The 12,356-nt window shown below is 41.3% G+C and overlaps 1 protein-coding gene across 2 annotated transcripts in view; it reads left to right on the forward strand.

Annotated features, from left to right (window-relative positions):
• Positions 1-10,742, forward strand: part of tpd52l1 (tpd52 like 1) — a 49,675-nt gene extending 38,933 nt beyond the window's left edge. Inside the window, exons 5-7 of one of the 2 annotated variants that reach the window (XM_079526804.1) lie at positions 3,821-3,835; positions 7,854-7,914; positions 9,603-10,742. In XM_079526804.1, the coding sequence (XP_079382930.1) occupies positions 3,821-3,835; positions 7,854-7,914; positions 9,603-9,731 (205 nt within the window). In that variant the 3' untranslated portion in view covers positions 9,732-10,742. The remainder of the gene's footprint in view (positions 1-3,820; positions 3,836-7,853; positions 7,915-9,602) is intronic. The other variant, XM_079526805.1, reaches the window with a different exon arrangement.
• The last annotated feature ends 1,614 nt before the right edge of the window (positions 10,743-12,356 follow it).

Raw genomic sequence — 12,356 nt, forward strand, 5'->3', positions numbered from 1 at the left:
TTTAAATAAATACCTTTTGAAATGTCTATGGGGAAAATGCATTGGGAATTATTTCCTGGGCCTGGCGTCGTCATGAAAGGGGACGGGACTGCGACGCTCTATAGTGGCATCTACTGTATGGACTTAGCATGCTGTATGTCAGTGGAGTCCGCAGGGCCCCCAGGGGTCCTTGAGTGGGTTCCAGAGGGTCCCCAGCAAAAATGAGGAAGGAACACACTGTTTTTTTACACTGTTTTTTTACAAAACATAAGAGAAAAATATAGACAATTTTTAACAACACAAATCTTCCTTGGCACAAAATATTTTTTAGATGCGGGTCCACGGCCGAACACATATTATGAACTTGGAGGTCCTTCACATGACAATGTTTGAGGACAAGTATGTGAACAAGTACCGTTGTTTCCTCTCTTCCCTATAAAGTACAAATTGGGAAATAATTGAATTGCAATTACCTTAATTAAAAGGATGTGTATGCCCTCGTCCCAGGTTATCAGAAGCAACATAAATAGATCAGCCATGTTTATTCCCAGCATTGAAAGGTTATTGTCATTAGAAACATGAGTCTGTATGGATGGTGGTCCCAGGATTCGGCAACCTTTTTGACATGGAGTGCCATATTTTCATGACAGCTGATTTCCTTTTCTTGCCATATCAACCCATTCTGGGCAGGAACCCCTTTTGGTAGTTTTAAGGATTATGTTATACTTTAGCTATTGAAAAATAGCAGATCTACAAGCTCGTAGCGCGGCACCGAGTGCCGCGCTACGAGCTTGTGGTATGTTCTGAAATATGGGTTGTTGAAAGGAAACAACACTTTATCTTTCATTTATTCCAGCATGGTTGGTCTAGAGTTACTGTTCCCCCGAAGGTACTGTACTGTGTATGTGTGTCCGTGCACATACGTGTGTGTGTGTGTGTGTGTGTGTGTGTGTGTGTGTGTGTGCGTGTGCGTGTGCGTGTGCGTGTGCGTGTGCCTGCGCGTGCGCGTGTGCGTGCGTGCGTGCGTGCGTGCGTGCGTGCGCGCGTGCGCGCGCGTGCTCATACTGTAGTGTGATGTGTGCACCATTGCATGGAAAAAAGTTTGTTTCTGGTGCTGAAGTGTCACTTTAAATAGTTTGCATGTCATTTGAAGTAGCAGTTGATATGTGTAAACATTACTGTATCATCCTGTTGACATGTTGGTTTTGTTTGCAGTGTGTAGAGACATATCTGTGATAAGGCTCTGAAAATCCTATACAAAACTCATCCTGCATAAAACCTTCTTAGGTTTTTAACCTTCCGCGTGGATTAGTCATTGTCAACCATATTACAATGTCTCGTCCAGGAACAGAATCATTAGATTTGTAACTCTACTGTTTGTGTTCGTGAAATCACTCATGAAACTCTGGGTTGATGACATCTCTGAAGTGGTATTTGGTTCTGTTCACGGATTACAGATCCGATCTGTCTGTTTTCTCGAGTTCGTTCAGCCGATGAAAGTGACATATCAGACAGTCACCACCACGACGTCATTCAGTCTATTCTTTCACACTTTCTATAACTACTAATCCATACACCATGATGTCTGTAGGCCTGGTTGGTACACATTTAAATCCTCCGGGTTCATTTCAATCTGACACTGTACAAAGGGAAACAGATGGGCAGGTGCATTTGGTTTGACACATTGGTGGTGACCCACCTGAAGATTTTTTGTTGTCCTAAATTACGTCATTTAACGTGAGACATGGTAGGTGAATAGGGAAAAAAAGTTAACTAATAGCTATCACAATGAAACTTCTCCAGTTGATTACTTATATTAAAACTAAGATAAGTTTTCTGAAATTATATGTTTAAATATGCAAATTAGGCATTATATGCGCTAATTTGCATATATTTCGGGACGATAAATCTGAAGATCGGATAAAGCCAGGTTCAAAATGATTGTTTCATTTTGTTGACATATTAGAGACAAAGAAAATTACAGAAGGGATTTTAGATATCTCTAATTATCACTCCACAAATCAGAAAACAGGCATAAAAAACCCAATTTTCGGCATGTTTTTAGGTATAAAATGTGATGTAAATCAGGCTGTGAATGATATATCAACAAACCCATCTGTAAATATCTGCAGAATATAGTTATGAATAAGACTGGAAAGTTTGGTGTATGTGAGTGCAACTGAAGTGGAGATTCTTTGTCCCAGGTATGAGGAAAACTCATTTTGAGTAAACGGCCTTTAAATAATTGTATTGTAAAATTCCAAAACGTTTTATTTGAAGCCAGTATTTTGAGACAAAATATCTCATCCAAATCTTGGCAACAACATATAATGCCATATATCATTGGAAAGGTCTGGACCTCGAGCTGACTGTGGTTTGATCCAAATATGGTCACTTCCTTTGTACCAACAACCAATCATGAAAATTGAGAGGGTGGATTTTCACCCAGCAATTGGCTAAAATAAACTACTAAAATAAACACCTAAATCTGTGTTTTGAATGTTTATTTTGCTTTAGTTTGGAAGAAAACATGTTTAGGAAGCAAAATAGCAAAAAAAAAAGAAGGAAAAATCATGTCTCGCCTTAAGTCTATTCCCCATTCCAGGCCAAGTCTGTGGACTTCATGTTTAGGGTTAATTATGATAGATGGTGCCAGCCAGGGCAGTAAAGCCAACGTAAGACATCATATATTTGTTATTTTTCTTTTTTTTCCACAGACATGAGAACATCAACATGCCCCCCAAAAATCTGGGCATCCCTCACTTCACACAAGTGTGATTAGTTTTTGTATTTCCTATGTCCAGCTTTTGGTGTATGTGCAAAACTTTGTCCTACACAAACATTTAAATTCCCATTGACAATGAATGGACAATTTTACGTCAGTGTGTGAATCTTATGCCATGATGTACGATAATAAGAGCGCCCCTCACTTCACATGTGATGTTTTTTTTTACCTAATAAAGAGCTGGAGAGACAGGGAGACCCCTATTTCTGAACAAACACTCCGTAGCAACGATTAGTATTATTATTATCAGAATATAGATCATTAACTCTTTTTTTTTTAAACAATGAACCTTTGTTTTTACCACAAAATATCACTTGCAGAGCATGTTGCTTTCACTTTGCTGTCTAGGCCTATAAGATCTATAGAGGGTATGCGCATGCTTAAAGTGAATGGCACACCGAGTGGCAAATCGAATGGCAAAGCAACATGCAAAGTGAGTTTAACATTGTTTAACGTTGTTTAATGCAATCAGATATGACTTTTCTGTTTGGATGTCTGGGCTGTCAAGGCCAGAAAGTATTTTTTTGCCACTCAGTAGGCGTTCCTGCGTAACTTCCTGGTTTGATGATGATGTCACGCGCATACCCTCTATTCTATACTGTAGTGTAAAGCAGGGGTTCTCAACGTTTTTGGCCGGGGACCCCCGAAAATGCTTTGGCAACGTCTCGGGACCCCCGCCCCGCCCCCTCCCGACCCCCAATATAAATTGACTGCTACAATAACCTTAAACCATTTTGGGCGGGAACCCATTTTGGTGTTTTAAGCATTGTTATAATTTAGCTATTTAAAAATAGCAGATCTACAAGCTCATAGCGCGCCACCGAGTGGCGCGCTATGAGCTTGTAGGTCTGCTATTTTTGAAAAACCGTGATTTTTTTTTTAAAAAAAGAATCTTTTTTTTTTTTTTTTTTTTTTCTGAAAATAATTTGGGGACCCCCTAAAATACTTTGGCGACCCCCCGAGGGGTCGCGACCCACGGGTTGAGAACCCCTGGTGTAAAGTACGCCTACTTCTTTAAATGTGTCATGTTTTCTACCTTCCCTTCTGCTTTCCAAGGTCCAACTCCATAGGGTAAGAAACACCGTTCACATTCCTCTTCTTGTTCAGTGGTTCTAAATGTGGGGTCCAGGGACCCCTAGGGGTCCTTCCTTGGCAGGGTTCTAGGGGGCTCTCACGATAAATGCTTCTTAAATAACTAAGTCACGTCACGGTGAATTGCATGTCACACTTTGTATAATTTATGTGCACACAACAACACACATGAGAATATCGGCCGCAGTCCTAAAACCCACAAAATTCACATTCTGCAACATCAGAAGTACTCCTGTGACGAACAGCTACAGTTCGATATTGTCCTTTTCTTTTTGCTGAGGTTTGCGTGATCTGCGCAAAAGGACAGTTAACCCATTTTGGGCGGGAACCCCTTTTGGTGTTTTAAACATTATGTTATAATTTAGCTATTGAAAAATAGCAGATCTACAAGCTCATAGCGCGCCACCGAGTGGCGCGCTACGAGCTTGTAGGTCTGCTATTTTTGAAAAATCGTCAGGCCTAAATGGGTCAAATGATAAGGGACAATATCGGTGGCACCCAACTGTAAAAGGTTTTCGAGAGACCCCATACCGGAGGTAGAAACAAACACAGCATTGTGTTTGCTCATCTCTTAAGGTCTCCCATACATGAAATGGATTCTTGTATGAAAGATATTTCATGGCCAAAGTGGTGAAATTGATATATAAAGTTATACACCCCAAACTAAAAAATAACGCCTGGCGGTTATTGCGTACAAACTCATGTAGATTCACAATGGAAGCTCTGAGAGGTTTAAAAGTGGGCAGACTTGAAGCCATACGCAGGACATCATTCTACATTCTAGAAAAAACATGGTATAGTTAATTAAAGTTATTTACTTATTAGTTTGACTGTGCGTCGGAATGCTTGGCTTTCTCTTTAATTCCTCCCCCCCCCAAAAAACAAATTCTTTCAAGTCTGTCCAAATTCCTAAATGCAGGAACGTTAGTTCAATGGAGCCCTCTCTCTCTCTCTCTCTCTCTCTCTCTCTCTCTCTCTCTCTCTCTCTCTCTTTGATCATGTGACTCCGCTGACTGGCTGGAATGGAATGCCGCAGTCAGCTGATTTGTGAATGAATAAATGCTCTGTACGGCGGCTAAACTATTTAACTACTTAAAACCTTACATCGTCGCTGTCGGGCAGAGACCTCTTATCTCCGTATTTTAACTTTTGGTGGGGTTTTTTTCTCCTAAATTGAACGCCCTGCTTTGATCATTGTAGGCTACATTCGTCAATGGTCATACATACAGTTGGAGGCCATCGATATTGTCCTTTTCTTTTTGCTGAGGTTTGCGTGATCTGCGCAAAAGGACAGTTAACCCATTTTGGGCGGGAACCCCTTTTGGTGTTTTAAACATTGTTATAATTTAGCTATTGAAAAATAGCAGATCTACAAGCTCATAGCGCGCCACCGAGTGGCGCGCTACGAGCTTGTAGGTCTGCTATTTTTGAAAAATCGTGAAAATATTTATTTCAGAAAACTGGAGGATTTAGAAGGATTTTTTTTAAATTTTGAGGTCAGGCCTAAATGGGTCAAATGATAAGGGACAATATCGGTGGCACCCGACTGTACAGCGTATTAAAAGATGCAGATCCTCAAGCTCGAGACGCGGCGCACTAGCTTGTCGATATGCTAATTTTGCTATTTGTTTATTTGAATCCAGAAAAGTATCGCTTTTGGACATGTGAGGTTTCCACCCCGAAGGAGTCCCCCAGGGCTCTACACTAGGTCCGCTAGTATTTCACTCTGCATTTTTTTGCCAGAAATAGCCGATCTACAAGCTACGCGCAAGCTCTAGTAAGACCGAATAGGTTTCATGTGGTTAGGGTTACATTTATACTTGTATCACATAAAGAAAAGAACAGATCTACAAGCTAATAATGTGTCACACCTTTTTGGAAAGCAACATAGTATAGTAGCATAAATCAGAGGTTCTCAAAGTGGGGTCCAGAGGCCCCGGGTGGTCCTTGAGGGGGTTTCAGGGGGTCCTTGAGGGGGGTCCAGGGGGTTCCAGGGGGTCCCCAGCAAAAGGAGGAACAGATTGTCTCTGCTGGAAACCTATGATCTGTTCACTTGATAGGTTGCACTCTCTCCATTGTTATCTCCCCACTTAGATTCATGTTTTTGAACAACGCCCAATCTCTCATTTAACCAATAGGGCTAACCTGAAGATAGCAGATCTACAAGCTTTGTGGGGTTGTAGAGCTGCAATCTTTTGGGCAAGGCGAAGCCATGTGGCGACAGCATCAGGTTTCACTAGAGAAGAAGCAGCCATGATGCTTAGTATAGCTGCTATGCTGTCGTTTGCCGTGTGTGTGTGTGTGTGTGTGTGTGTGTGTGTGCGTGTGCGTGTGCGTGTGTGTGTGTGTGTGTGCCCTGTGCGTCCTGTGCTAATCATTAACTCCTCTCTCACTACACACGCTCTCGTGGGAACAGATATAATATGCGACACAGCATGAGCATGCCCACCATGAGGTAATGTCACTGTTTATTGGACTCGTGTGTGTGTGTGTGTGTGTGTGTGTGCGTGCACGTGGGTGCGCGTGTGCGCGCTCTCATTGGCCAGTTCCCATTTGTAAAAGAGACGCAGACGCACTATAAAACGCTTATCTAAATGATTATATAATGTGTTAACATGTGTTACATGCAGATGGACGGGCATTGATTGCGATGTAATCCGATTAATCCGCCAAAACTGTGGTGATACTGAGGACGATGCAAAAAATAACACATTTTAAGGTTAAATGTGAACACCAAATACCTCAAATGACACACCTGGTCATATATATATATATATATATATATATATATTAGTGATGCACCGAATATTCGTCCGCAGAAAATATTCGGCAGAAAATGGCTAAAAATGCATTTTCGGCCTATTCGGTTTCGGCCCGAATAGGCAGAAAATATATCACCGAATAGTGTGTGCAATACACTGGGTTTTATGGACCCATAATAGTGATAATTTTTTAAGTTACGTTTTGCCATAACCATTTATTTTGCCATAAATCAGGTAGCTTTAAGGTACGGCCATGACAACAATGGTAGGAAAAAAATATATATAATATTCATTATATTCGGCTATTCGGTATTCGGTTTTCGGCCAACTGTTTCCTATATTTGGTATTCGGTTTCGGCCAAGAATTTCCCTTTCGGTGCATCCCTAATATATATATATTCTCGTGTGTATCTCCTTCTCTGGAGATACACACTCCCCGGAGCCAAAGGAGGCGTCTACCGTCCTATGTCTATGCCCCTGCTGGTGGTGTCATGGTTGATTATGTGAATAGTACAATCATTTATTTGGTGCCTGCCTGGCCTCTGGTGGCCATTAACCACATTACCACTGGCTGTCCCCTCTTCTGGGCATATCTCATTATATAGGCTGAAATGTTCAGATCTACAGGCTCACAAGGCATCACATGAGCTTGTAGATCTGCTATGTTAGAAATTTTTTTGTTGGAAACATTTGTTGAAAAATGTCCAAAATATGGACACCTGGTTGAAAGTGGTTAAGTGTGTCTGTGTGGGTTTTATGAATATTGAAACACTGAAAAGTTAAAAAAGACTAAATAATAACTACGTCGGAGCCCTTGGAACACAGGGTTCTTTTGTTTTGTTTTTTCATTTCCTGAAACGTAAAGGTTTTGGACCTATAATGATAATAATCGTACTTATAATTTATGTCCTGGATGGACAGCAACCCAATAGCAAGGCTAACTGAACTCTTATTTCCATTATTCCAACGTATTCATTCAATGTATCTCTTTTGTCTTTCTGTCTCCTTTTCCACTTTTCATTTCCTGTGATCCATTTGTCTGTCTGTCTGTCTGTCTGTCTGTCTGTCTGTCTGTCTGTCTGTCTGTCTGTCTGTCTGTCTGTCTGTCTGTCTGTCTGTCTGTCTGTCTGTCTGTCTGTCTGTCTGTCTGTCTGTCTGTCTGTCTGTATGTCTGTCTGTCTGTCTGTCTTTCTTTCTTTCTTTCTTTCTTTTTTTCTTTCTTTCTTTCCTTCCAGAAACTCTCCCAGCTTCAAGTCTTTTGAGGAGAAGGTGGAGAGCACCGTCACCAACATAAAGGTACAGTCAGTCATGCATTGTGTGAGAATGAGGCGCCCACTACAGCAGAGCAACGTGTTTAGGCTCCGACCCCCCCAAAAATATATATTTGAACTGCGGACCCCCCAACCTGATGTTGAGGCAGATAAATATGATGAAAATAGCAGATCTGCTCCAAATCTTTGCCTCTTTCTTGTATTATTTTATTATTTTATTGTATTATGTGCCAATGTTTGACCAGTTTATATACTGTAGTATAGTTTTGGTGATTACTTTTGATCAGTACATTTTATTAGTACGTCTGCTATTTTTGAGAACAACTGTTCTAAATCCTGAGAGTTTTCTGAAAAAACGTATGTTGCTGTAGGGTGCCGAAGTCCTGACGTCACTCGCTCATCCCCTGGTTTGCGGATGTTTTTTCTCTATGGAGAATAACATTGGGTCATCTTAAAATCATCTCATATAAGAATTGTGGTCCTCATAGTTGATTCTTCGTATCCATATGAGTGAAACCGCCGGGATGATTTGTTCATTTTTCACAGTTAAATATGAGGCGATCTAAGATCGCCCTATGGGGATTATAATACAAATAAAACACAGTTCTAATATGAGGCGATCTAAGATCGCCCTATGGGGATTATAATACAAATAAAACACAGTTCTAATATGAGGCGATCTAAGATCGCCCTATGGGGATTATAATACAAATAAAACACAGTTCTAATATGAGGCGATCTAAGATCGCCCTATGGGGATTATAATACAAATAAAACACAGTTCTAATATGAGGCGATCTAAGATCGCCCTATGGGGATTATAATACAAATAAAACACAGTTCTAATATGAGGCGATCTAAGATCGCCCTATGGGGATTATAATACAAATAAAACACAGTTCTAATATGAGGCGATCTAAGATCGCCCTATGGGGATTATAATACAAATAAAACACAGTTCTAATATGAGGCGATCTAAGATCGCCCTATGGGGATTATAATACAAATAAAACACAGTTCTAATATGAGGCGATCTAAGATCGCCCTATGGGGATTATAATACAAATAAAACACAGTTCTAATATGAGGCGATCTAAGATCGCCCTATGGGGATTATAATACAAATAAAACACAGTTCTAATATGAGGCGATCTAAGATCGCCCTATGGGGATTATAATACAAATAAAACACAGTTCTAATATGAGGCGATCTAAGATCGCCCTATGGGGATTATAATACAAAGAAAACACAGTTCTTATATGAGGCGATCTAAGATCGCCCTATGGGGATTATAATACAAAGAAAACACAGTTCTTATATGAGGCGATCTAAGATCGCCCTATGGGGATTATAATACAAATAAAACACAGTTCTTATATGAGGGGATCCTATGGGGGTTCTAATACAAATAAACAAAATACAGAACAGCAGCCTCCGCCGATATTGACTTCGGTGCTCTATATTGTATACAGGAATATATCGCTAAAATGACACAGTTGCGTTGCTGGGTTTAATGGGTTAAATTAATGGGTTTGAAAGTGATATATTTTTGTGAAAAGATTGTGTGTGTGTGTGTGTGTGTGTGTGTGTGTGTGTGTGTGTGTGTGTGTGTGTGTGTGTGTGTGTGTGTGTGTGTGTGTGTGTGTGTGTGTGTGTGTGTGTGTGTGCGTGCGTGCGTGCGTGCGTGCGTGCGTGCGTGCGGTTCGTCCAAGACAAAGGTGGGCGGGACAGGAACAGGGGGCGGAGGCAGTTTCGAGGAGGTCCTCTCCTCTGCAGCACAGGCCAGTGCCCAGGACACGCCCACCAGTACCTTGACGGACAGCTCGGAGAGACCCTGCTAGAAGTCACTGCATGCAGCTGGAGAATTCAAGGCCCCGCCCATGGCCCCGCCCCTCTTCATGTCCATTGGTCGCCGTTGCTTGGTTGGACAAAAACAAAATCCTCTCTCCATCCACTACCATTGCGACCGAATTTCGCAGTTAACTATGGAATCGTGCATTTCCCGTCTGTGTGTGTGTGTGTGTGTGTGTGTGTGTGTGTGTGTGTGTGTGTGTGTGTGTGTGTGTGTGTGTGTGTGTGTGTGTGTGTGTGTGTGTGTGTGTGTGTGTGTGTGTGTGTGTGTGTGTGTGTGTGTGTGTGTGTGTTTGTCACACCCCAGGTGAGAGAGCACGTGACATCACGTGACATCATCAGGGATGGAGATCCCTGATGTCATCAATATTAACTCCATATATGGCGATCCCTGATGTCATCAATATTTGCCAGCAACTCTACATCTGACCTCAAACCCTTAGATCTCCATATATGGAGCTGACCTGTTCTGACATTCCATATGTTGACCCTTCCCCATCCATCCTTCCTCTTCGATGTCTCCCTTTTGACTGATACCTGTCCATTTAAACTCTAGACGGGCCTGCCCCAAAGTTATTTGTGCAGATCTGACCCCCCCATTCCAAAGAGCCAGCGCTCGCCCAGCAGTCTGCTGTCACCCAGGCAGATATGTTGATCTGACCCCCCCCGGGCCCCCCATTCCAAAGCGCCAGCGCTCGCCCAGCAGTCTGCTGTCACCCAGGCAGATATGTTGATCTGACCCCCCCATTCCAAAGCGCCAGCGCTTGCCCAGCAGTCTGCCGTCAATGAGGCCCATATGCGTCTTACTGGTTATATATTATCATATTTGGCCATAGCCACTTGCCCAAATCTGCCCAAATGTGATGACCTCATCACGTTTGTGCTGACGGCTATGGCCGTTTTTATCCCAAGGAGTGTTTGTCGAATGCTTGCAATGGATTCAGAAGAAAAAACCCTAGTTTGACACGTCACATGCTACTTAAAGCATAATGACATTTTGAATTGTTAATGGTACCCCAACTTTCAACCCCTGAATGTACCATGATCCACTAAGTATTTCATTCACAATGTTTGAGGGGCATGCCCAGCTTTGTTAGCCTGGCTAATAAGTCAGACCGAATCAGCCGTTGGCAAAAAATAAATTGCCTGCCGGCGGATTACGGTCTGGAGAGGCTCAATTGTACGCCCATTTCCTACACCAGAGAACTGGTGTGACCAATCGGGACACGGTATGCAATATGGGCGGGCTTTGGTACAGTGACGTTCAAGGCTTGAGACCTTTGACTGACAGTAGCTCTGACCAATTGCGTCAAAGAGAAAATGGTTGAACCCGCCCCCCAGGAAACAAGATCCATACACAGCATCTCCAGACTCAGATACCACACGACAGTGTGATTTGAGTCTGGCTTATTAGCCAGGCTACAGCTTTGTCTGTTTGTGTGAATCATAGCGATGATTTTATTGGCTGATCTCACCCCATAGTGATGACAAGTGTAATGCTTAATTGGGTCGTCCACTCACAGTTAACAGCCTTTGTATTGAGTTTGTGCTTGAAATGTACTGTAATTCTGCAAACTGTTAATAAATTCTTCAATCAATCAATCAATTTGATTGGCTGAGCAAAGTACATATTGAGGATAAAAAGTGAGGGCAAAAAGTGAAGAAATGCAAATTGCGATTGGCCGGAATGTGATGATGTATGATGACAAGAGCGCCCCTCACTTCACATGGGTGTGATTTTGAATATGTCATTTGGTTAAACATCTTTAACGATTACTATTGCAATTTATTTTGGGTCAAACCTTAGATTGACTGGCCTATGAACCCATCTACTGTCCAACACAATGGGGCTGAATTCACACAGGATATCATTATGTATATTTTAATTATATGCAACTCATTTGTAACGTTTTTTCTATGTCTAGCTGAAAAAATATAAGAGCAGGTTCATGTTTGTAGGATAACAAACCTGTAATGTAACCTATATAGTGTACATATACATAATTGTACTCCGGATTTAGCATTGACATATTTCCATGTTTTGTTTTTCAGATTGCATACATCTGTGTTCAAATGTATTGTTTCTTTTCATTTGAAAAAAATGGTTGTTCCTCCGTGTTAACAGTGAACACCAATTAGCACGAGGAGGCACCTGGTTACATCTCACATTGTTTTGTATTTACGTGTATTTTTTAATCTTGTGTCATTATGGAGAATTGTTACTTCTAATGACCATGATATGGTAAAAATAAATGGTTTTAAACCAAAATTAAACCCCCAAAGACAGAATTGTGAAGTTAAAATTCTGTCTTTCTTTCTTCACTTTTCTTTTGACTTATTCTCATAATATTCCAACACATATTTACCATATTTATGGCTGAGCTATCGATATTAAAGACTCTTATAAACTGAACTTTATGTTGCATGAATCATTCAACAATCAATGATTATTGACGATCCAGTCATGACTTGAGTATTTAAAGGGAGGGTAAGTGATACTGTATTTATTTATTTTTGTTTTGTTTTGTTTTGTGTTAGTTGAAGCTATAGTCAAAGCCCCTTAGAGTGATTTGTGTTTCCATGGTGCTACTGGACTAGACTAGTAGCATTACTAT

The sequence above is a fragment of the Electrona antarctica genome (genome assembly GCF_951216825.1).
Source record: "Electrona antarctica genome assembly, chromosome: 17".
In the NCBI taxonomy this organism is placed as follows: domain Eukaryota; kingdom Metazoa; phylum Chordata; class Actinopteri; order Myctophiformes; family Myctophidae; genus Electrona; species Electrona antarctica.